The sequence below is a fragment of the Hemicordylus capensis genome, chromosome 2 (genome assembly GCF_027244095.1).
Source record: "Hemicordylus capensis ecotype Gifberg chromosome 2, rHemCap1.1.pri, whole genome shotgun sequence".
Taxonomy (NCBI): domain Eukaryota; kingdom Metazoa; phylum Chordata; class Lepidosauria; order Squamata; family Cordylidae; genus Hemicordylus; species Hemicordylus capensis.
In genome coordinates, this window is record NC_069658.1 from 3,736,886 (window position 1) to 3,762,563 (window position 25,678).

The 25,678-nt window shown below is 43.2% G+C and overlaps 1 protein-coding gene across 10 annotated transcripts in view; it reads left to right on the plus strand.

Moving 5' to 3' along the window:
- The window catches only part of KIF24 (kinesin family member 24), a 57,701-nt gene that overhangs the window by 10,698 nt on the left and 21,325 nt on the right, over window positions 1–25,678 (plus strand). For 4 of the 10 annotated variants that reach the window (XM_053299773.1, XM_053299774.1, XM_053299775.1 and 1 more), the window contains 8 exons: window positions 1,489–1,557; window positions 5,565–5,727; window positions 7,831–8,452; window positions 8,637–8,826; window positions 15,494–15,591; window positions 18,662–18,877; window positions 21,215–21,302; window positions 25,546–25,667. In XM_053299773.1, the coding sequence (XP_053155748.1) occupies window positions 7,845–8,452; window positions 8,637–8,826; window positions 15,494–15,591; window positions 18,662–18,877; window positions 21,215–21,302; window positions 25,546–25,667 (1,322 nt within the window). In that variant the 5' untranslated portion in view covers window positions 1,489–1,557; window positions 5,565–5,727; window positions 7,831–7,844. The remainder of the gene's footprint in view (window positions 1–1,488; window positions 1,558–5,564; window positions 5,728–7,830; window positions 8,453–8,636; window positions 8,827–15,493; window positions 15,592–18,661; window positions 18,878–21,214; window positions 21,303–25,545; window positions 25,668–25,678) is intronic. The other 6 variants (XM_053299777.1, XM_053299779.1, XM_053299778.1 and 3 more) reach the window with 4 other exon arrangements.

Genomic DNA, 25,678 nt, shown 5'->3' on the forward strand with positions numbered 1-25,678 from the left:
AACAGTATGCTAGTCATACTCTCCAATGACAGTGGGAATGCCCTCTTGAGTTCACCAACCGGGTGCCATGTTAGGGTAACAAAGGCATGCAGAGACTTGTTCTCAGAGCTGCTTCTCTCAGCTGGTCACTTCCCCTTCTCCATGTGGTTAGACATTTTAACAAGTGACAAGAAGAGCGCTGAAGATGCACCTGTTCAGTCAGAATTGCAATTGGTTTTAAATCTGATTTTAAAACTGTAATCTCTTTTAACTGTTTGGTTTTAAGTTTAAATTAGTTGTCAAGTGCCTGGAGATCTGGTTACAGTTAGCATACAAATTTGCTAAATAAAGTGAGTGAATGTGCCTTTGGTCATCAACAACATACTGCTGAACGCTGTAAAAACAGTTTTGGAAGGTGAATGAGTAGGGGTATTCATTTGTGGCAGCAAGAGGGCAAAAAGGACTGTGGTCACACTGGTTTATTGTGGCAAATCCTTAAACCAATAAACAGCAGCAAATTATCTGGATTACCGGCAGACTTAAAATATAATACTGTTCTGAAGTATATGTGTTTGGACAAGGCAAGGAAACAGGGAGTTCAGTAAAATGCAGTAAAATGGTCCCTGTAAGGGACCATTCTGCTTGGCTTTGTTCTTCTGATATGTGCCCTGGGGCCATTTTGCATTACATACACACAGAGACGGACAGACAAATAAATAGAAGGCAACAGCTGCTTCTTTTGGAACTGAAACTTAAAACTAACCACACATTCCTCACCACACCCCAACCCAACTCCTCCACCCCAATTCCATTTATTCTTAAGAATGAGTTTCTTGGGGGCACTGGCTGTTCCACAATTAGCTGCCAGATGGTGCTGGCATTTATTGCATTTACATCTCACTCTCTAAGGAGCTTAGGATAATGTAAATTGTTCTTTACCCCTTTATCCTCACAACAACCCTGCAGGATAGGTTAGGCGAAGGGATGACTGGCATAAAGTCACCTTCATGATTGAACAGTGATTTGAGTTCAAGTCCAAGCACTTATCTGGGTCTCCCTGGTCCAGCACTCTAACCACTATCCTGCTTAATTATAGTTGCACTTTTTTCTGGGAGTCAGCTTTGCACATTGCTTTTCTTTGTATGCCTGTGAATATCTGTATGCATAATTAAATATCTTGGATCTAACATGTATTTATATTATATAAGGTAGTGCAAGATGCAAGTCATTGAACAGGATAATCGGTCTCTCCCCTTTCCGCCAACAGATGGCACTGAAGACAGGATTGTAGAGTAGTTCTTGGCTCAGTGTAACTTGGAACAAAGCTTGCTGTATTCTGTTTTGAAAAATTAGCTTATCTTTGTGTCTGTAAGAATCATATCACAGAAACCCATGGGGCCACAGGCCATTTTGAGAACCAGTGTGCTGTAGCAGAGAGTTTGAGCTTGGACTTGGAAGACCTGGGTTCAAACCCCCATTCATTCTCTCTCTGCTTAACCTGTCTTCCAGGGCTGTCATGAGGATAAGATGGAGAGTAGGGAAGAACCGTGTATGCTGTCCTGAGCTCCTTGGAGACAGGTGGGATAAAAAAATACAGTATGAAAGGAGAACAAGTCAGAGTAAACTGCCTTATGTTCCAGGATGGTTGACTGTGTAAACAGATTCTAGAACAGGGGTAGCAATGTGTGGCTCTCCAGAAGTTTCCGAACTACACCTCCCATCTTTGCCAACTGTAATAAATATTATAGACCTGTTTCAGACTGGCTTTTAGGTGGGCTATGGGGTGGAGACTGCCTTGGTCGGCCTGATGGATGATCTCCAACGTGGAATTGACAGAGGCAGTGTGACTCTGTTGGTTCTTTTGGATCTCTCCGCAGTTTTCAATGCTGTCGACCATAGTATCCTTCTGGAGCATCTGAGGAGGTTGGGGGTGGGAGGCACTGCTTTGTCGTGGTTCCACTCCTACCTCACAGGGAGATGGTGTCCCTAGGGGACTGTTGTTCTTCAAAATCTACACTTCTGTATGGTGTCCCTCAGGGCTCTGTATTGTCTCCAATGTTGTTTAACATCTACATGAAACCACTGGGAGAGATCATTAGATTTGCTGCAGGGTGTTATCAGTATGCTGATGATACTCAAATCTATTTCTCCATGTCAACATCATCAGGAGGGCATAACCTCCCTAAATGCCTGCTTGGAGGTGGTGATGGGCTGGATGAAAGATAACAAACTGAGACTAAATCCAGATAAGAGAGGGTGTACTTATTGGGGGTTGGAACTCAGGAGATGATTTTGATCTGCCAGTTCTGGATGGGGTTACACTTCCCCAGAAGGAACAGGTACGCAGTCAGTGGAGGGGGCTTCTGGAAACAAACCTCTCCCTGGTGTCACAGGTTGAGGCAGTGACCAGCGGTGCATTTTATCAGCTTCAGTTGATACACCAGCTGTGTCCATTTCTTGAAATAAATGACCTCAGAACAGTAATACATCTGCTGGTCACCTCCAGACTTGACTACTGCAATGCGCTCTATGTGGAGCTGCCTCTTTTATGTAGTCTGGAAACTGCAGTTGGTCCAGAATGTGGCAGCCAGGTTGGTCTCTGGGTCATCTCGGAGAGACCATATTACTCCTATCTTAAAATATCACTGGTTGCCGATATGTTTCCAGACAAAATACAAGGTCTTGGTTATATCTGCTATATATTTAATTCTCTTAGAGATACCTGTCGCTAATCCCATGTGTGGCAGCTCTTGCGAGAGTTTGGAGAGCTGCTGGATAGGGATAGGCGGGGGAAGAAAATTATTATTATTTATGGTGGCAGCCAGCCAGTGGGCCCAGGAGAAGAGCAATGGCCAGCCAGCCGGGAAAATGACTACGGGGCGGGCAGAGAAGGCAGGGCGGGCAGAGTGCGGGCAGCTGAGTAGCGGCCAGCTAGAAAGCAGAAATCCCAGTCAGGCGAGGGGAGAAGGAACCGGCCAGCTGAGAAGCGGGGGAGAGAAGAAGTGGGCCAGCCAGCTGGTCAGAAAGCCATGTCGGGGTGAGGGGGGAGAGAAAAAGGCAGCGTTGGGGTGGGTGGGCCAGCCGGAGGCGCAGATGCTCTGTGCCTGGCCCTGATAGTGTGTGTGTATATATATATATTTCTCTTAGGTGTACCTGTCACTAATCCCATGTGTGACAGCTCTCGCAAGAATTTGCTAGTGAGCTGCCAACAGGGGAAGAGGAAAGCGGCAGACCTGGGCAGGTGAAAACAGCAGCAGGCAGGAGGGAGAAAACAGCGGTGGGTGGGCAAGGAAAATGGCGGCCTAAACAGCTTGGGCCCTGCATATTTAAGAGAATGTCTTCTTTGCTGTGAACCACAACACCCATTGAGATCATTCGGAGAGGTTCGTCTGCAGTTGCCACCGGCTCATCTGGTGGCTACTCGGGGACGGGCCTTCTCCATTGCTGTCCTGTCCATAGCTTTATAGGTTGCTTCTCCATAGCTTTATAGGTAACTAGGCTTTAGAACACGCTCCCTGCTGAAATAAGAGCCTCCCCATCCCTTGCACAGCCACCTAATGGCACAACAGGAAATGACTTGACAAGCAAGCCAGAGGTTGCCGGTTCGAATCTCTACTGGTATGTTTCCCAGACTATGGGAAACACCTATATCAGGCAGCAGCAATATAGGAAGATGCTGAAAGGCATCATCTCATAATGCGTGGGAGATGGCAATAGTAAACCCCTCCTATATTCTACCAAAGACAACCATAAGGCTCTGTGGTCACCAGGAGTCGACCCTGACTCAACTGTACACTTTACCTTTACATCTCTTACAACTTTTAAAAAGGCAGTCAGGAAACATTTGTTCACCCAGGCTTTTAATTAGATACTGTTTTAATAGTTTGATTGTTTTTAATAATTTTAACATTCTAAATTTTAAATTGTTGTAATGTTTTAACCTTTTTATTTGTTGTTTTTATTATATTGTTGTAAACCGTCCAGAGACTTGCATTTTGGGCAGTATACAAATAAGTTAAATTAAAAAATAAATAAAATAAATTGTGGTGGGGGAATTGATGGAAGTTGTAGTTTGGCAACAACTGGAGAATTGCTTGTTGCATGCCCTGCTCTAGAATGTGATCTGCTTGGAATGACCTGGGGCACAATTCAGTGACTAGGGATGCAATCTAGCCCAACTAAGGGCAGTAGGAGATCTGCCGTTGGTTTCAGTGTGAGATATGCTGCACCTTAAAAGTGTTTTTGCATTGTAAGGTGGTCTGGTGCTGCTTGTGGCTCAGATTTAATTCTTCTGCCCATTCCTGGTGGATGCTGGTGTAGTGACTCTCCATGTGGTAAGCTGCTTCTAAATGTCCAAGCTCCAGTTAGCCACATGGTGCTGCTGTCATGCCATCTGGCGGATGTAACATCTGAATTGGCCTCCGGTGCTAAATCCCCTGTTGACTACAATGGGTAGCCTCAAAGAATCGAATAAAGTTGTTTGGGGGAATTCAAAAGCTAGTCTGTGGCTGACAGACTGTGTCTGTTCAGATGAACAGAAAACACATATTGCAAGAGTATTCGAATGAAATTGTTGCATTTTTAGGAATTGGTATCAAATTCAAAATTACTGTTCCATATGCTATTGGCATAAAGAAGATTAGTAAGTAAACTTAATGTATAGGATGGCCAAGAAGAAGCTCGTCTAAATTTAGGCACATAGCTGGTTTATACTTATACTTATTTATACTTAAGTGGGCCTTATTCCCAAATAACTAAGGTCTTAAATCCATACTGTACAAGGTTGCATCTCTGGTGGATCAGGTGAATTTTGTTTATCTCTTTTAAATGCAAATGGACATCACACAGACAATTGTCTGCACTTCATTGTTTAGAAATCTCCTTATAGGAAGTGGCTTCTGGGTTGTTAAAATATATTGCTGAACCAGCCGCATGACTGTTTTCTCTATGACCTAACCACCTCATCCAGTAAACCATTTTAGTCATTATTCTTTGCACCTTTATAGTTTCCTTAATATCCCAAGTGTTCAAGACATTACAACTGAGAAGCAATATTACTGTGCTGACTTACTACAGGACTGAGCCTAGTAGATTCAGCTAAAGTTTTGTTTCTCCCCTCAAATCTAGCTTCTTAAACATCAAATTGCTTGAGCAAATATTCTTTTAGCAAGTCATGCAAACTACATTTAGCATTTGTGTGGTCTGATTTTTTTAAAAAAAGGAAATAACTGCCTCCAAATTTGGGGGCCATTGTCAAATTGTGAACTGACCCTTGGGAGTGTTTCATGAAAATCTGAGAAGAAAGTGACAGTAGCTTGAAATACATTTTGAAAGTATGTCAAGGTCAATATATGCTTGACATTTTAAAAACTGTGCACAATCCAGATGATATCTAAAGATGAAAAAAAATCACTATATAGTCACTCATCTTAAATATATGTAGTTTAGAGTCAGTGTACTTGATTTCAGGCATACCTACAGCATGTTTAAGAATGGAGCAGAGCCTCTTTTGTCTATTAATAAGTGCAAGAATCCTTTTGTCTTTGTGGCATGACCTTTTGAATCCATCCATATCAATTTCTTAGCATTTTGATCATGAATCATGGGGATCATTTGGGACACATGGATGGCCAGAAGAGACTCATCTAAATTTAGGCACATTGCTCTCTGTAGCTGTTGGAGTGGATTTCTGCAACTTGGAATGCTTGTTCTATAGACTTTGCAAGGGTAAGAAGGTAGCAGAAACAAGTAAGTGGTTGTTCGTTCAAGTCTTGGATTTTCTATGTAGTTTTTAATTGTATGGTATGAATTCTTGTACCTTTGTTTTAACCAGTTAATCGATTAATTGATGCCATTTTCATATTGCAACACCTCACTAAACGTTTGTGTGTGTGGCTCTTGAAGGAAAGTGACTCCATATGAAATGAAATACAGAGCATAATAGCATTTGGTTGGAGAAAGAAAATGCATATTGTTTTCATGAAACTTGTGAAGCAGACACTGTTCTGCTCCCTTAAGTTTTATGAGTTGTACTGGTGGCTTCTGGGCTGCAGTTCTCCTCTTCATTTGGTGTTCTGCAGCCATGATTTTAAAGATACCAACTTCTTAATATTGGCCGAGTGATGCAATGCGAGTGGGTTGCTCACATTATGAGCACAGCTGAATACCCCCTCATGAAGGCAGTTGGGGTCCACGAGGTTTTCTTTCCCCTGTTCTTTACTAAGGGAAAATGGCAGTTTTTTGGAACAAAAGGTGGGGGTGGGGAAGAAGGCAGTAACTTACAAAGTACAGACATAACAGCAACACTTAAAGCTTTAATTGAATGATTACTTGACTTACAAGAAATCATAATGCAATTTAAAAATGACATTGGCATGAAAAGTCTTTAAAAAGTAGTAATCGACAGAATAAAAGGGGGAATCAGCCCTAGTCAAAACAACCGCCCTGAGTCACTTCAGAAAAAGGGTGGTATATACATTGAATGAATAAATAAATAAATGGAAAGGGAGCCCAACAGGAACTTCAGCATGCAGAAGTGACCAATAATTTGCGAGAAAGGAAGGCACTTTCTTCAGTCAGTTACTCAATGAAGTGTTTTGGCAAGCCACACTCTGCCTCCCCACAATCTGCACTGTGGTGATGGTACTGGCCTGTCTCCATGGGATTTGTATAAGGGTTAGTGAGATAGTAAAAAGCACTCTCTAAATGCTAAGTGCTGTCATTGCTGGCTGTTCTTGCATTGTACTAAATTATTGTATGGACTAATATTGAAAAATCCAGGTGACTTGGGATTTCAGTCTAGAGTTCAGTGCTCTTTTGAGTTATTTACAGACATCTAGGTTTGTTTGTTATTAAAGCAAGTTAGTTGGGGTTATCCAACACTGGGTTCTTCCTTTCAAGTGCTACTGCTTACATGACCCAGATCCATTTTTGTAACACATGTGCAGCAATCCAGTTATATGAATTGGGTTTTCTGTGGCAGCTGTGCTTGATATATTGTTTCTGCTGTGTTGGTAGCAGGAAAAATTGAAGGAACACACCAGCCTAAAAACACAATTGCTCTTTATTGGTACACTTAGGATCTGCAAAAGCTCCACCCAACAGCTACAGGTGCACCCTGGGCTGTGGAATGTACTCTTGGCAGAAATCTGTAATCTGAGTTCATTATTGGCCTTCAGGAGAGCCCTGTCTGTTTGGCCTGGCCTTCCAGGGTTTTTAAACTGTTTTTAAATTGTAAATGTTTGGCCTGGTTTTCCAGCATTTAAAAAAAACCCTGTTTTAAATGTTTTAATTGTTAATGGTTTTATGTTGTTTTTATAGTTTCTGATTTTAACTGTTAATTGATTTTAGTTGTTTTTATTTTAATGTAAACTACCCTAAGCCACTTTTTGAAGGGAGGTATAGAAATCAATCAAACAAATAAATAAATACTGCTCCCAAAATACTACAGGAGCTGCAAAGGAACAAAAAGTACAACTAAACACCACAGCGCCCCCTGGAACCCTTTCACACAGGGATTTAAGTTCACATCTCCTCCAGAATGGAGGTTTGCATTCACATATCGGCCAGATTTACCCCGAAGTCCCTACGATCTATCGGGGAGTACTTCACACATGATTTGGGGTTTTTTATTGCTCGTTAGAGTGTAGCCCGATTTATATCTAGGGTTAAAAAAAATCCACTTTTTGCATCGGTTTTTTGGTGCAGCTTTGAACTCTCAGTAAAACCTCTCAGTAAACCTGTGGTAAAGCTTGCTGTCTGTAAATGCTCCTAGCATACATAACAGTTTCCATTTTTAAAAACTGAACTTTTCATATCAAAATATTTCAATTTGTCTTGTTGTTTTTGTAGACCTTGAATAGAAGATGGCCTCATGTCTGTATGAATGCCTCTGTGAGGCAGAACTTGAAAAATATTATCCCCATTTTATTGCCCTTGGCTTTCAGAAGATTGATGACCTTGCCACTGTCCCCATGAAAGATTACACTAAGCTAGGGGTACATAATATGAAGGACCGCAAGCGCCTCTTTCAGCTCATTAGGATAATCAAAGTCTTGCAAGCAGAAGAGGAAGCGGCAGAAAAAAACAAGCCGCGTATTCAGGCAGGTGCTCTCTACCTCCAACCTCAGGGAGCTAGACCTGGTCCTCGTAGGCAGCTCCACTTTGATTCCCTCTTGGAGGAAAGAGATGGAGGAAAAGACTTTGAGCCTGGATTCTGCACATCATCCAGTTGCCCTGCGAATGAAGATAAAGATGATTTGCCTGCAGCCTTGAGGCATGACTCTGAGTACAAAAAAGCCAGAAAAGACACTTTGAATGCACCTGCAGCATGGACCGAATACAAAGTGGGCATTCCAGCTATCAGTTCATCTACTGGCATTACCCCTCTCTTAGGGGATGCTGAAGCCCCCATTATACAAAGAGTTGCTCATATTTCAGGTTATAATTATGGAGTGCCTCATTCTTTTATCAGGTAATAGTAATTGATTTATATTCCTTTATTTATAAAAGTAGCCCCCTCCTGCATGCACATGGGGGAAGGGTCAAATTCTGCAGCCAGTGATCCCAAGTACTCTTTTAGGAATACATTGTGCATGTTTTAATCTGGCTAGCTTGGGTTGCCTTTGTTACCACACTCTTGTCTTTCTGTTTTGTAGACCTAATGCCTCTGAGAAGGAAATGCCGTGGACTGAGACGGACAAGATCCGGGTGTGTGTTCGAAAGCGTCCACTGGGCTTAAGAGAGGAGCGACGTGGAGAAGTAAACATCATCACAGTGGAAGATACAGAAACTCTCCTACTCCATGAGAAAAAGGAGGCAGTTGACCTCACCCAGTACATTTTGCAGGTTGCAGTTATGGTTTTTGAGTTATTTTAGCTCCTTAAATTTTGTAACATCCGTTAAAGTGATGGTACCAAGCTGTTCCATTTACATTTGAGCAGGTGACAGAAATGACTTTCTGTTTACATGCGGTCATCTTTGTAAGAGGAAAATAATGATTCAAGGCAATTTATAATACTCAATTCTGAGCATGTACAAATGTCTGAATCCAGAATATTCAGCAAAACTCAGATCAAGGTTTTCCATTGTCTTCTAGGTATACAGTGAATAAAGGCTAAGCATGCCTAGTACAAGAGGAAGTTCCGTAATATGAGCACTGCAGGTTTGTGCTCTGCTGGACCTTCTGCAATGAACAAGTGGAAATGGAGCTCCTCCAAAACTCTTAGTGAATGATCAGGCTCAGCAAGGGCTCATAGTCTTAAAACCGAAGTAGTTGAGAAGTAGAAGTCAAAGCCAGCACGCCCCAGACACGAAAGGGGTGCGATTACAGTTGCAATAACATCATTCCTGTGCACTCTTTGCCACAGTTCCTGACAATAGACAAGCAATTATATTCTGCACTAGCTGAAGCTTCTGAACACTTTTCAAGAGAATCTCTACAATGGTCAGTCTTTGAGGCTTCAGAAGCATGGGTTATAGTTGCTGCGTCCCTGTACTGTAGGAAAGGCTACACCTCCGGTGGTGATGGTAAAACATATTTTTGGTACTTCTGCTCCCTGAGATAGTAATTCACTTATTAGCAGAACACTGTATGATCTTCCTGCTCAAGTAAAAGGGGCAGCCTCATCATCTGTCCACCAGATATTACTCCAACCATTTTTTCCATAAAATCTATTAATATTAGGACATCTGTCTTGTGATAGCAGCATAGAGAGTTCATGTTACCAGAAAAATAATTGTGTGATTAAATACAGCTGTAGGACTGTAATTTCCACCACCTCCCCATATCGCATGATAGCTTTTCACACAAGTTTTTTCAGCGTGAACAGCTGTAGTATGTTAGAAAAGGTCACTCTATGAAGAAGAAGAATCTGGGAAGGCAACATTCTAGTTGCTTGGAAGCCACAGTGGAGTGGCTGTGAGGGAGACATCTGTGCAGCTAGTGCTGGACCAGTTCCTAAAGAAGATCCCAAATTATTCTGCAAGGGTGACATGAACCCTTGCAGTTTTGTTTACCATTCACTGTGATAAACACCCCATTTTGCTTGCCTGAATATTTAAAATGGGTCTGTAACTCCTTTGGACTTTCCCCTGACTTACACCAAATGACAAACTTTTAAATCTAAATATTTAAATGTTCCTAACACGGCTTTTGTTGCCTTTACTGCTAAACAGTGAACATGTGTTTGCTTGCGTCTTATGTGCTGAGCAAAGGCACATTGTGTAATTGGGCTACCCACCTAGCTAATGAATTCCCCTTTTTAGCAACTTCCACAATATGAGAAGACAAGGTTCAGTGCACAAGTTAGATTTTAATGATCAATACACTCACTTTCTCTGTCTACTCAGTCCTCCTCCCAGTTTTTATTCCCTCTTGAGGAACATAAATTTCTAATTAGCAGCCCTAAATCTTTTCTTCTAAGTTTCTTTTGATCCCATAGATCAATTTCTCATTCTGATTGACAGCAGCAGAAAAGGAACCAGTCTGCAGAGCAGCAAGCTATTTGCACACCCTGCATGTAGTCTAGGGACTGAAACCAGAATATCAACCAGAGTTTCAGTGGACTGTTTTCTGTTTGCTTAAAATATGTGCTATAGTTCTATTCTTCTGCCATTCTGATCCTATGAACGCTTGGAAGTCAATCTCATGTTTGACTAGGAATTCTCTGAAATGTCAAATCCTCTCATGGGTATTCAGTGTCTTCCTCTCTCCTACAGGTTTGGCTTGACATTCTCAATAATATAAATATTCCAGAAGTATATTTCAATATACTTTAAGAAGCATAAGCCACAGGAAAGGAAAGATGAGTCAGTGTCGACTCCTGGCGACCACAAAGCCATGTGGTTTTCTTGGTACAATACAGGAGTGGCTAACCATTACCTTCTCCCGCGCAGTCCGAGATGATGCTTTTCAGCACCTTCCTATGTCGCTGCTGCCTGATATAGGAGTTTCCCCATATACTGGGAAACATACCAGAAACAGCGAGGATTCAAACCAACAGCCTCCTGCTCTCTAGGCAGGTTGCTTCCCCACTACGCCATTATCCCTTCTTTAACCAGAATATGCCCTCCGACATACTTTCCACAGTCACCAGTTTGTACTCAACTTTGTCCAATTTAGCTATTCGTATCCCTGACAGTAAATTCTAAGATTATGTAATGCAAGGCAGAAAATAAGCTGACTAATGCCAACACCATGACTTTAGTTGTACTTCATTCCTAGTATATTGCTGCACTGAACTGCTTGGAACGGGAACCTGTTTTCAGCACAAGAACTTAGCATTGGAACATCTAAAACGCTAAAGAAATGGGTGTCTCTGAGCATATTCTGAGCTAGAACGACGCTGGAGGAAGAGTCGTGCCGAATCCGATCGAACACGAGCTAGAGCCCATTTTAGGGACTACTCCGTGGCGGTGGGGGCAGCAAAGAAATGTTTTTTCTCCGCCTCCATTGCATCTGCTCAGTGCAAACAGAGCTGTTTTGTGTGGTAAAAACCTTGCTCCACACATCCCCCCAGACAATGGGGGAGGAATCATCTACAGCTCATTGTGATCAGTTTGCTTGCCACTTTGCAGATAAAGTCGCTCGCATCCGTGCTGACCTGGACTCCAGAGTTTTGGCAGTTCCGGCAGACGTGCCTTTGGTACCATCTGGTCCCGTTGTGTTGGATTCTTTTCAGTTGGTTCAGCCTGAGGATGTGGACAAGATCCTGTGCAGTGTGCGGGTGACATCGTGCGTTCTTGACCCTTGCCCTTCATGGATAATAAAAGCTGCCAGGGAGGGGACAGGCAGATGGTTGGAGGTGATCATTAATGCTTAATTATAGGAGGGCAGGATGCCATCATGCCTCAAGGAGGCGGTCGTAAGACCACTATTAAAAAAGCCCTCCCTTGATCCCTCCAACTTGGACAATTATAGACCTGTATCTAACCTTCCCTTTTTGGGCAAGGTGATAGAGCGTGTGGTGGCGTCCCAGCTGCAGAGGGTCTTGGATGATACGGATTATCTGGATCCTTTTCAATATGGCTTCCACCCCTGATATGGGACTGAAACTGCTTTGGTCGCTCTAGTGGATGACCTTTGTCGGGAGCTAGACAGGGGGAGTGCGTCCCTGTTGGTTCTGCTGGACCTCTCGGCGGCATTCGATACCATCGACCATGGCATCCTTCTGGACCGCCTCTTGAGTGTGGGATTTGGAGGTACTGTGTTGGAGTGGCTCCGTTCCTTTCTTGGGGGGAGGGTCCAGAAGGTGGTGCTGGGGGACTACTGCTCGGCCCCGTGGCCATTGGCCTGTAGGGTCCCTCAGGGTTTGATTTTGTCCCCCATGCTGTTTAGCATTTACATGAAGCCATTGGGAGAGGTCATCCGGAGACTTGGACTGAGTTGTCAGCAGTATGCGGATGACACTCAGCTCTATCTCTCCTTGTCACCGGATCCTAGGGAGGCGGTGGATGTCCTGAATCGGGGATTGGAGGCTGTGATGGGCTGGATGTGGGCTAATAAACTGAGATTGAATCCAGACAAGACGGAGGTGATGTTGGTCAGTACGAGAGCCAATCGGGATGAGGAGATTTTACCAGCTCTGGATGGGGTTGCACTCTCCTTGAAGGAGCAAGTACACAGCTTGGAGGTACTACTGGACCCGGCTCTGCTTTTGGAGGCTCAGGTGGAGGCGGTGGCCTGGGGTGCCTTTGCACGGCCTCGGCTAGTGCGCCAGCTGTGTCCCTTTCTTGAGAAGGCAGATCTGGCCACGGTTACCCACGCCTTAGTCACGTCATGGCTGGATTACTGCAATGCGCTGTACGTGGGGCTGCCTTTGAAGAATATTCGGAAACTGCAGCTTGTACAACATGCAGCAGCTAGGGTTCTATCTGGAGCTGCCCGGTGTGATCATATCACACCTATTTTGAAAGAACTACACTGGTTACCAGTGTGTTTCCGGGTCCAATTCAAGGTGCTGGTGTTGACCTTTAAAGCCCTTAACGGTTTGGGCCCGGGATATTTGAGGGACTGCCTGCTCCCAAAGGTTTCTGCCCGCTTGATGAGGAAGCTGAAAGGAAAAGTTAGGAGGGTCAAAGCACTCCAAAAAGCATGGAACTTATTCAGAACAACAATAATAGAAGCTCAGTTGGAATGTATACCAAGAAGGAGGAAAAGTACCACCAAATTCAGGATGACACCAGCGTGGCTAATAAGGGGACAATAAGGGATGCAAAAAGAGAGATTGAGGAGCATATAGCTAGAAGTATCCAGGGGAATAACAAACACTTCTTTAAATAAATCAGAAGCAGAGCCTGCCAGGGAGGCAGTTGGACCCTTAGATGATAAGGGCATGAAAGGGGTTATTGAGGAGGATAAGGAGACTGCAGAGAAGCTGAATGAGTTCTTAATTATTATTTATTTATTTATTTATTTATTTGATTTAATTTATATACCGCCCTTCCAAAATGGCTCAGGGCGGTTCACAATTAAAACAACTTATAAAACAGTAAAAAGCTAAAACAAATTAAAACAATAAAACAACAGCTAACAATTTAAAACATTTTAAAACAAAAATAAAACATTATCCCCAGACCCCAGCTCAAGAAAACGTAGACTCAGTATAGAGGAAAAGGGCCACAACTTTGTTAACTATTACACACAGCATGGCAGACTGGAACACCAGGTGATTAATCACCCTTAAAGAACAGTGCGGGCCAATAGAAGCAGGTCAGAACTCTGAAATCCTACCCAGCACCCTACTGGGGGGGACACACCCTGGCTCGGGAATGGGCAGGTACATCCCACCCAATTCCTTCAAAGCCAACCCCCCCTTCTGTAAGAGAGGGTCTGGATACTTCTAGGCATTCGTCCACCCCGGACCGCACAGCCCAAGGTTAGAGAAGTCCTGAAGCAGGGTTCATGGCAATCATTCTCCCCGTGCCGCACAGGCTACAAAGGAGCGATTAACCAATCACCCCTTTTACTTATTCAGCGTTTGTCTTCATGGGGGAGGATAATGACTGTATGTATACCCACTCTGGATCTGTGTTTCTCAAGCTTGGAGGCTGAAGAACGGTGCCAGTTTGAGGTGAGAAACTAGATGTTTAGAAACTGAATGTTTCTAAACATCCAGAGAGGATGTGCTAAATGGTCTTGGAAAAACTAAAAATTAACAAATTACGAGGGCCAGATGAAATCCAAGAGTACTGAAGGAACTCAAATGTGAAATTGCTGCACTCCTAGCAAAAATATGTAACTGTCGCTACAATCAGGCTCTGTACTGGAGGACTGGAAAGTAGCTAATGTAACTCCAGTTTTCAAAAAAGGATCCAGGGGGGATCCGGGAAATTAAAGGCAGGTCAGCTTAGGTTATGGGCTGGACAAATTGATAGAAAGCATATTTAAGGACAAAATTGTTAAACATGCTGAAGGAAAACCAGCATGGCTTCTGCAAAGGAAAGTCTTACCTCACCAACCTTTTGGAGTTCTTTGAGAGTGTCAACAGGCATGTGGCTAAAGGTGATCCAGTTGACATAGTACACGTGTACTTCCAAAAAGCTTTTGACAAAGTTTCCCCACAAAGGCTCTTGAGTAAACTTATCAGTCATGGGATACGGGAAAGGTTCAATTATGGACTGGTTCAAGGACAGGAAACGAAGGGTAGGAATAAATTGAAAGTTTTCAAAATAGAGGGAAGTGTACAGGGATCTGTACTGGGACCAGTGCTCTTTAGCTTATTCATAATGATCTAGAATTTGGGGTAAACAGCGAAGTGACCAAATTTGCAGATGACACTAAACTGTTGGAGTAGTGAAATCCACAACAGATTGTGAGGAGCTTCAAAAGGATGTATACAAACTGGGTGAATAGGCAACAAAATGGCAAATGTGGTTTAATGTAAGCCAGTGCAAAGCAATGCATATTGAGACAAGGCCTGGAAATTTAGAACCAACAAAAGGAAGTACTTTTTCACACAGTGTGTAATTAATCTGGAATTCTCTGCCATGGGATCTGGTGATGGCCACTAACTTGGATATCTTTAAAAGAGACTTTGACAAATTCATGGAGGACAAGTCCACCAGTGGCTACTAGTCCTGATAGCTATAGGCCACCTCCAGCCTCAGAGGGAAGATGCCTCTAAATACCAGTTGTAGAGGAGCAACAGCAAAAGAGAGGGCATGCCCTCACCTCTTGCCTGTGGACTTCTCAGAGGCATCTGGTGGGACACTATTTGGATGGGCCTTGGGCCTGATCCAGCAGGGCTGTTCTTATGTCTGCTTGGTGTCCTTGAGAGTAATAAATGAAAGAGAGAGATTTCTTCCCTTTGTACTGGCTTACTCCATTTGTTTGCCATGTCTGATGATGACTGCATGCTGCTATAATGTGGGTTGAACTTGGCTGTGCAGTGCCTGAGCTTTATGATTTATCTTAGCTTTGAATGGGGCCGAAATCCATGCTTATGCCTCTTATAATCGTGGCTGGATGAAAGCACAGTTCTTTTTCACATAAATGTCCCCTTCTCCTTTTCAGCATGTGTTTTACTTTGATGAAGTCTTTGGGGAGGCTTGTTCCAATCAGGATGTGTACATGAAGACTGCTCACCCCCTCATTCAGCACATTTTCAACGGGTAGGGAGTCATTGCATTTACCATTTCCATTGTTCATGTACATCTTCATTGTGCTCTTCCTTCTTTCTCCACTTTCCTTTGATATAAATCACCAACATAGCCTTTTCTACCTTATCCTATATCAGACTTTAAAAAAAGAAAAAGAATGAACTGGAGTAAGAAGTGAATTTGATCCTCTTTCCCCCCATTTTGTTGATTTCCTGTAGGTAGTATCCAGACTAAGTTAGTTGTGACTATATCACATTGAAATTAACGGGACTTAAGTTACTTACTACGACTCATTAGTTTAAGTGGTGCTTAGTCATGACTAACTAATCTGCTAACCCATGTATTTTGTTTTGGATTGATATCTTACCATTTGATTCAGGATCTTTCAAGAAAGCTTGCAACTTAGAACCAGGATGATTGCATAGAATAATCTGAGTAAAATACAGACAAAACAAACCTCATAGGCATAAAACCAGTAACATAGATGCAACACAGCTCCATTTCTTGCTGCCCCTAAAGGCCTACTAACATATTCACTGTTCTCCTGAAGACCAGTGGAATTAAGGACATGTCTTGAGAACGCGATCCACAAGGAAGCCTCTTCTAATAGATACCAGATGGCTGAAAAGTCTGAAACTGAGTCCCTCTTGAAGACTGCAGCACATAGAAAGAGGCAGAGTCTCCCAGGGAATTTGGGGTTGCCAAGGTACAAACCATGCAGTTTGGAAACTATTTGGCAATTGGGGGTTTCTTCACTCTGAATGTTTCATATGCTCTTCATGACTGGACCCAGCCAGTAGCTAGGCAACCATAACCAAAACCTGCAATTCTTGGCTGGCCTGGGTAACCAAGCCTGAAACTGTGGTCACTAGACTTTTTTCTTTCTTTCTGCATTTATATCCCACTCTTCCTCCAAGGAGCCCAGAGCGATGCACATAATTAAGTTTCTCCTCACAACAACCCTGTGAAGTAGGTTAGGCTGAGAGAGAAGTGACTGGCCCAGAGTCACCCAGCAAGTATCATGACTGAATGGGGATTTGAGCTCGCATCTCCCTGGTCCTCGTCCAGCACTCTAACTACTACACCTCCCTCTGAGCCTCCATGTGAAGTTGGGAAGAATCCCTTTCCTCCATTTTCCAATTCCAACTTTGTAGCTGGAGAAGAAGGCAGAGATCATCTCCACAGTTACTGGAGAGGAAGGCTGAGCCTTCGTGTCACACTTGCTAGGGGGAAATGGTACAGCTGCCGTGTTTGACCAGTCTTCAAGGACAGCCCTACATGTGTGTTTTGTGGGGGAAATTCTACGCTCCTCAAACAAACACACCCAGAATGTTTCAAGCACCATGCACAAGGCCCACAAAATGAGTGGGCCAGGGTATGGTAGTGAAGGGTTTTGGGTTTTCAGTTGGCTAGCACTGCTCAGCCGGGTATACATTGGAGCACCTCCTCAGGCACATGACTCTGCTGTGCTTCATCTCTGGATTGGGGCGATTGACCTTGTACCACAGGGGGACATCTTCATATGTATTAGGTCACTTTAAATAGTGTCACACATGAAATAATGAAATGCTGCATTTGGGGTGTTCCATGGGTCAGGTCTTTTCTCTCCCTTTCATCACTTTCCCCCTTTTGTAATACTGCCTTTCTCCCTATAAACTTTTAAAGTGGAGGGTGGGAAAAATACATTCTGTGCACATCGGGCAGCATCCAGACTAGTTGATCAAGACCAAGTACCACTGAAATCAATGAGACAAGTTAGCCATGACTAACAGAAGTCCTACTAATTTCAATGACTAACTTAGTCTGAATGTTGCCTACTGAAAATGTTTGGTGATATGCAGTTATGTGAGAGCAGAAGGTATTTTTTTAAAATATGAAAACTATGGAGTCCCACAGCACATTAAAGAGTAACCTATTTATATGACATAAATTTGCATGGGCTATAACCTGTTCTTAGTCTCTTCCAGCAAAAACAAGCTGATCTCGTGGCTATTTGTTTCTATTGTGAATCTTGGATTTCTGAGATTCCAATGCAGAATGGCACAGCTTCGGCCCTCTTCTAATGAGTCCATGGACTGGGAAACCAGTGCTGGTGGCCACAAGTTATTTACCCACTCACCCTTGACCCATGCTTAAATCCTGCTTTATTTTAATGTAGTCTCACTCTTGGCTAGAAAAAGAGCAGCCTCTTTGGGCCAATCAGGATTTCACATACTAATTCAAAATAAAGGCTCAATATGGAATGAAAACTTGTGCGTCATCAGCATAGCTGGAGCTGATGCCCTCTTAACTTTACACCAGATAAGTCCTGTTAAATTCAGCAGGGACTTGCACTGTATGTGTGTATGCACCAGGGTCTGAAGGTGCACCCCATGAAGCAGAGGAGGCTTTCCCTGTATGGTACTATGGGGCTGGACACTGCAGGGTCCTACTGGTAGTGTTGAAGATCTTTGGCTCTCAGCAGGATGTGTCTGCTGCAGTATTTCAAGCCCCACACATCTGCAGAAGCATTCAGAGAGAAGAAGTATGCAACGCTGAAATGTACAGTGAAACAAATTCATTCTCTAGCATAACCATGGTATCCAATAGATCCTGTTTCAAATTTGTTCTTCAGGTTTTAAATAAGATTCAGTGACTCCATAGTTTCAAAGCCTAGTTGCCTTGTCTTTTCTTCATTCAAGCAAGTATTATTGGCATCCTTCCCTGCTTCTGAAAACCTATATCTTTCTTCTTGGCTAGTGTATTCTGGAGCCTTCACAGCAAGCCCTGAGTGAGTGGGTTCTCTCATGCCACCTCTAAACCTCACATAGATGCTCTGTGCCTGGCTGTCCCTGCTGAGTGCTTTCCTTCTGACCCCTTGCGTTCTCTGCAGATCTCCTTGGTGCAGCCAGTTAACAGTGAGAGCACATGGAGAGGCTTTGTGGTGGCTGCCTCCTGACCTGCATTCATGATTTTCTTGCAGAAGTCATTTTAAGGCCGTTACATTTGGCAAGCATTCTGGGACTGTATTTTTGTATCTTAATGTTTTATATTCTCATGAAGATGACTGGTTTTAAAGATGCTTCTCTTTCTTTTGTTCCAGTGGCAATGCCACTTGCTTTGCATATGGGCAAACGGGTGCTGGCAAGACATACACTATGATTGGCACTCATCAAAACCCAGGGCTCTATGCTCTGGCTGCTAGAGATATCTTCGGGCAACTAGAAACATCCCCGACTAGAAAGGACCTTCATGTCTGGATCAGCTTTTATGAGATCTACTGTGGGCAGCTTTATGACCTACTGAATGGAAGAAAGAGGTACTTAAATCTGTGAACACAACTTTTGAAATAAGAATTGTAAATTGAGCAGAATTAAAGCTCTTTGAAAGAGACATTGTTTGCTTCTAAAGTAAAGGGACACAAAATAAAATCCTGTCCGAAGACCTGTGCAGCTGGTTCAGTGTTCCTCAGGGTCCTTTTGATTTGTCTTTCCATATGCATGTGTTTTAGGGGACACCATCCAGAAGACCCAGGGCCAAGACCAATCCCCGAGGGAGTATCTTGCTGGACCTCCAGTCTCTAGGCCAAGGGAGTGAGTGTGGGGCCAGGTGCTGGCTATGGCAGTGGGAATTGCTGGCAGCCCTGGCTGGGTAGGATTGGCCCATCCTCCACCACCCCATAAAACTAGTTTCCAATACATTTCTTTCAAAAAGCCCATCGAGCACCCACACCTCTAATCCTTTCGTGTGTCTATCCTGGCAACCACACACAACTTTTGAAAATACTTTCTCCTCAGCCTTATCTCTGGTAATTCAGGAATGGAGACAATTAATGTTGGGCTCAGTCACTTTAGCTTTTATCCTTCTTTTAGCAAGGTGACCTGAGAAGTGTGATGAAGTTTGCATGCTAAAGGAATTGCTTCATAGCACAGCAGAATATGTTATTGGTAGGAGCCCTGTAGGGAGGAAGACTGCAAACATTCAATCATCTCTCTGGGTTATTAACTCTGAAACCGGCAGATGACAATTTAAATACCAACATAATTAATTTCCCCCCACTACTGATTGTCCTAGCTGAGATATACTCAGCAACGTGTAGTGCCTCTGCACTTTCCAGTGTGAAATGAAATGAAGAGCCCATATTGGGAAGCTCTCGCTATAAACTGCTTCAGAAGGGGATGGGCTGCAGATTCAAATATATGTTTAAAAAAAACAACAGTTTCTAACTGATGGTTGCGAACTGCCAGCATATCTCAAGCACAGCTGGAATGGCCTCACTGCTGGCTCTGGCAATGGAACTGTGAGTAGGGGATCCATCAATGCATACATTCATTGGATGAGGATTCTGCAGGTCTCCTGCTCCAGCAATGCTTTCCAACCACTAGGTGAAGTCATCAGGGGTTGAGGGTTGGGAACCATCAGTATGCTTATGACACCCAGTTCCCTTTCTCCTTTTCAGCTAATCCAGTTGTGGTGCACAGGTGCCTACAGTCAATAATGAGCTGGATATTGTTTAATAAACTGAGGCTTAATTCAGATGAGACAATTGTGCTCTTGATGGATGGTTCAACTGATCAGAGAGGAGGCATTTAGCCTGGCAGGGTGGCCCTGTGTGCTCCTTCAAGGAGCAGGCTTACAGCTTGGGGGTGGTCTTAGATCCAGCCTTGACTGTGGGTGCCCAAGTGACATCTGTGGCAGAAAGTGTCTTCCGCCACCTGGTATGCCAGCTGTGTCCCCTCTTGGAAAGCAATGGCCTTGCCCCAGTTATCCATACCTTGGCAACATCCAGGTTAGATTACTGTAATAGATTATATGTGAGGCTGCTTTTGAAGACTATTTGGAAACAAGCTGGTTCAGAAGTGGTGGAGCATCAGCTTGCATGCAGAAGGTCCCAAGTTCACTCCTTGGTATCTCAAGCTAGGACTGGAAAACTATCTTGCCCTTGGATAGCTTCTGCCAGTCAGTGTAGATAATTTTGAGTTAGATGGACCAGTGGTCTGACTCAGTATAAGGCAGCTTCCTGTGTTTCTAGAAGACCAGCCAGATGGTTAATGGAGGACCTACCATTATGCTCTCTTCATTGGCTGCCAGTTTGTTTCCAGGCTCAGCTGAAAGTGGCAGTTTTGACTGATGAAGCTCTAAATTGCCATAGGACAGGAGGGATAGTGTTCTGTAACTTACCTCTTGAATGAAATTATTGGAGACCCTGTTCAAGGTGCCCTCACCTTCAGAAATTCAGGGGGTGCTGATCAGGCATGTCTGTGGTGGTGCCCCAATTTATTTTCCTAACTTGGTTAAGTGATTTTATGAACTTCTGCTGGTTTTGCTGCTGCAGTTTCTGATTCAGATTACTTTATTACGGTCACTGACCAGAACCAACAAGCAAAATTAACAAACTGTTGGTTCTGCAGTTTCTGCTTGCCTGACTATTTTTCTGTTGGTTATTTCTGTAGTTCTTTTTATACTGATTTATTTCACTTTTTAGATATATGCTGTAAGCTGCTTTCTATTTTGTGGAAAGGCAGGGATCTAAATCTTTTAAACAATTTTTTAAAAATGTGTTTTTTAAAACCGTAGTTGGAGTGTATAAGACTTCATGTATAAGACCCCTTTGCCAAGACACCCTCTCTACTAATCCATGTGTTTTTCTCTGCAGGCTTTTTGCAAGGGAAGATAGTAAGCATATTGTACAGATAGTCGGGCTCCGTGAAGTCCAGGTGGATACGGTCAGCCTGCTCCTAGAGGTAACTGAATACCTGGGTGCTCCTCCTTGTCTTCCCTGGATTTTGTGATGCACATAGAGCTTATCACAGATATAATTCTTACCTTGGAAAGCTGGACACTGCCACCTTGTCGTGCTAAGTTCAGATCAACCATTAATCCAAACAGAACATGCTGTGTAGATTCCCAGAGCCTCCCACCACCTTCATTGCTGCTACTGCTATTGCCAAAGAGGGTGAATTGAAGAGCTAGTGGCCTCTTTGGGAATGAGAGCTGTGTATGTGATTCTTGTACACAAGTAGTGCATATAGCTGCATTGTAAACTGTGGCTTCTGCCTGGAGACATGCCCTCCAGAGCTATTGCTTTCTAAACCCTCTTGAATATACATGTGTTTGCTAAATGCCCATAACAGCAATGCTTCAGTCTATGTCCTCCTCCTACTTGTACAACTCAATATTTCATTCTCCTTGGCTGTTCTATAACCAATTGTAATTGAACATGGCAACCATCTACCAAATATTCTCAGTGTCTCTTGGAGTGGTAATTAGCATGATGTTGTTTTAAAATTCAGCACGATTGTCTCCATAATTCATGCTACAAGCACTTTTGGGGGGGCAGCTTTACCTCTGTTGGCTTTGGATTTCAACAGATTCCAATGGCATTCTTGCAGTTTCTGAGGTAACAGCTGCTTTAGGGCTGGATTAATACATTCCCCCGGTATTACTGCATCCTTTGTTGTGCTCTTGTTAACTCCTTGGTGAGTTGACTTTTAATGTTTTTCTCCAAAACGCTTCCTGGGATTCTAGAAAACCTGGGCTTCTGCTTGAAGATTATGAAACCAAATGTGTAGGAACTTGGAAGAGTTTTGAACATCTTATAACTAGATGTTAGTTGATTGGTGGTTTTGTTTGTTTTTGTATGAGCCATTGTTTGACTGACACACACACCCAGTTCATACATGATTAGAATTCATTGCTGGTTAAGGGTGTGTGATCTGGCATAGACATTCACACCATGGGCTGGTGCAGTCCACTGTACCTCCTCAAGTCTGTAATGCTGCACCACTTCCTGTGTTCTTTGCAAAAAAATATTTGCACCTCCATTAAAGAAATATAAATTTGTATACAGTTGGTCTGGACAAAAGTGCTGCACAGTTCCCCCACCCCCCACTCCTCCAACATCATTGGATGGACTCTTTTACCCTCTGCTTTTTTTCATGATGCATTTTTGGCATTGTGTCCATTTTCCTCATTAATTTTATGGTTAGAAAAGCTCAACCTAGTTTCTTCATAATATTGCCTTGCAGTTTTCTTTCACTCTTTCCTCCCCTCCTCCATCAAATAGCATCACATTTATCTGGATGTGTATGGGGTACATGTAGGCATTATTAAGCATTTTATTAGGGAATAAAACTACAAATTCAAGTATGCCCTGACTTTCATTTTACTCTTAAGAACCATGGTTTCCAACCGTCTTGCTTGCTGAGATTTCCTTTGAAGATATGAGTACTGGGGTGGGGGGACAGAAGGAGAATTCAAAATATTTTTGTTATGATTTAATTATCAAATAATTATCAGTTATTTAAAATTGTCCTTCTGTCTTTTATGACTTCCATAACTTCTGAGCCCATTTAGTGATATTTTTGAGAATTTCTGTTGAGGGTTTCCACTTTGATAATAATGGTTTGGGGACGAAGGCAGTGTATTCTTCTGGGGTCCCCACCCCACCTCATTGGACTCTCAATGCACAGCTTTCAGAGCTGAACAAACTCCACGTGTTCTTTGTGTTCTTACTGCTTTGAAAACAGGGCGACTCATTTTTCTCCCATCTTTGCAAAAGCTGTCCAGGTAGGGTCCGTTTCCTGACTTCAGCAAATGGGAAAGATCTTTGTCTCGTGTGCTCAGCATAGCCTTGCGTCACCTGGGCTCAGAGATACATTGCTGAGCCATATGAAATCACAGGATTGCCTGGGGGAAGCCAGAGTCTTAGCATAGATTCTCCACATGTGTAAAAAATACTGAAACAAAACCAGGAATAGTTGGGATCTCCCTCTCAGGTTCATTTTTGGGAATGAATATGATAGGAATTGTACAACACTTCGTATACTGCAGTGCATCTAAAACAATTCTGCAAAATTCTAGTCCGCAGAGTCTCTGCACTGGTTCCCATTCTTCATTCTGTTATATTGAGGAGAAGTTCCAGTTGCCACGGATTGTTTCAGCCTTCTTGTTTGTTTTGACAATGTTTGCCCTGCTGTTTGGCTGTGGAGATGGATGAGCAGACTGGCATTTCACATTGCACTCAGTTGCTTGTGTGCCTCTTCAGTTTCTGGCTCACTAAACCCTTCAGTGTGATTGGAACATGAAGGGGGCGGGGGTGAGGGGTGGGGAGAAAAGCACTGTCTCATTCATGTACAGCTTTTTAAAAAGACACTTTGCTGTTTCCACTGTGTGCTTATTCCACATGAGTAGGTTTTGAAGGAGTTTTACAGATCACCTCTGCGATAAATGAGCCATGTGCAAGGACCCTGCAGAAGTGAGGAAAACCTGACAAGTGTTGCCTTTACATCTCTTCTTCCTGGCTTTATGACGATTCTGTGTGTTAACTGTTGATAGTAGTAAAACTTTGGGATCAAAACTGTGACTGCCATTAATCAATTACTCATCCACAGCCGAATATTTTGTAGTTTTCAAAGCAAAAAGACACAAGGTGGAGAATGATGTTTAAAAGAGAAAAATGTGGAAGATTATTAGAAATAAAAATTGTTACTGAAATTGTGATGTGCTAAAATTAGATTCAGACGTAGTACTGTATCACATCTAGGAGAAACTCAGTGGATGGATTTCGCTTGATATCCTGCTGGGGGACTGAGCACCAGATATCTGGTCATCTGGGAATTCTTCACGGGATTATTGCTAATATTTGCTTGGAGAGTCTACAAAGTTCAGACATCTTATAGAAAATGAGACTCGAGCCATTTTGCCATAAAGCACAGGCCATGATTGGTCAGAAAAGACAGTCAAGGGAAGGGGAGTGGAGGCAACTAGATCAATTGGAAAAACCCGAGTAAAAAGGCAAGTTGTCCTCAGGTTTTTAAACATACCTGTGAAAGGGGCCAAGTATCAGGAGGTAAAGGGTTCCAGAGTCAGGAGGTAGAGGAGGAGGATGGGTGTAGTGTGGTAGCTTACTTGCTTGAGTTGTCTGGGACATCCAGGGCTGCTACAGCTAGAGGTGTGATATTGGGTGGCATGAATTGGTGCCCAATGATATTTCCTTGTGTTAGTCCAGCAGATGGGCTTGCATAGGTCTGATTGATCTCTATATTTGGGTCTGCTCTGTGACTTTTCCCCTTGCTTCCTCTCCCAGCTGCATATGGCTTGAGTCTTCTGTAGCTGATCTTCAGTGCCTCTTGTCATGCACCTGCTTTGTAATCTGGATTCCATAGTTGGCCTGGATGGGGCGGATAGATTTGCCTTTAGAGCAGGGAGTTGATCAAGATTGCCTTCTGGTCCACTTCAGATTCTGTCTGGTATTTTGCCCGGTGTTCCTTGTTTGTGTCTGCTTGTGGCATAATGGTCTGCTTAATCTGGAGGGGTAGGGGGGAGAGATAATTCTGACTGTCCATGGGCTGAGGTTGAGGATACTGTTAATTTTCAGATTGTGCTTTCTTCCCTTCTTGTGCATCTGCAACCTAATTTTCCAATTATAATATGCTTCCCCCACCTCAATGATGGCTTCAGTCCATGGTGTGTATAATACATGGTGAGATACATTTTAGGAGATGGAGGCATTTTTACAAGCCTGCTTCACAGAGCTGCTTCTTTCTTTGCCCCTCAGCCACATACTCCCGCACCCGGCACTAATGGGTTCAAATCAGCCCTGAATGATTGGACAATCATTCCAGTCAGTGATCTGTCTGCCTCCCCATCTCAGTGTACCGTGTACTATAGAATATAAGTGCAAGCAGTTCCTAACCCTGCCAGCAAGAAAAGTGTTTCCTGTTTCCTACCGAGGCTATAGAATTTGTTATAGAAGTTACAGAATTTGTACTAACTAGCAGTAGTCCAGGCAACACTGAGGCAAAGAAAGGAGGAAGAGAAACAAGTCCAAGTTTGGTGGTGTGTATAACAAATGGCAACAGTGATTTCCATTTTCTTTTATAAGTTAGCACTGCATACAATACATGGGGGCGTATTATAATTGGAAGTTTGTGGTAATTTGATTATGTGTGAAATGTGCTTAACTTGCTTTTTATGTTTTCCCAGGTTATTTTGAAAGGTGGGAAAGAACGCAGTACTGGGGCAACTGGAGTCAATTCGGATTCCTCCCGTTCGCATGCTATTATCCAGATTCAGATTAAAGACACATCCAACAGAGTGTTTGGGAGGTGAGCTGGAA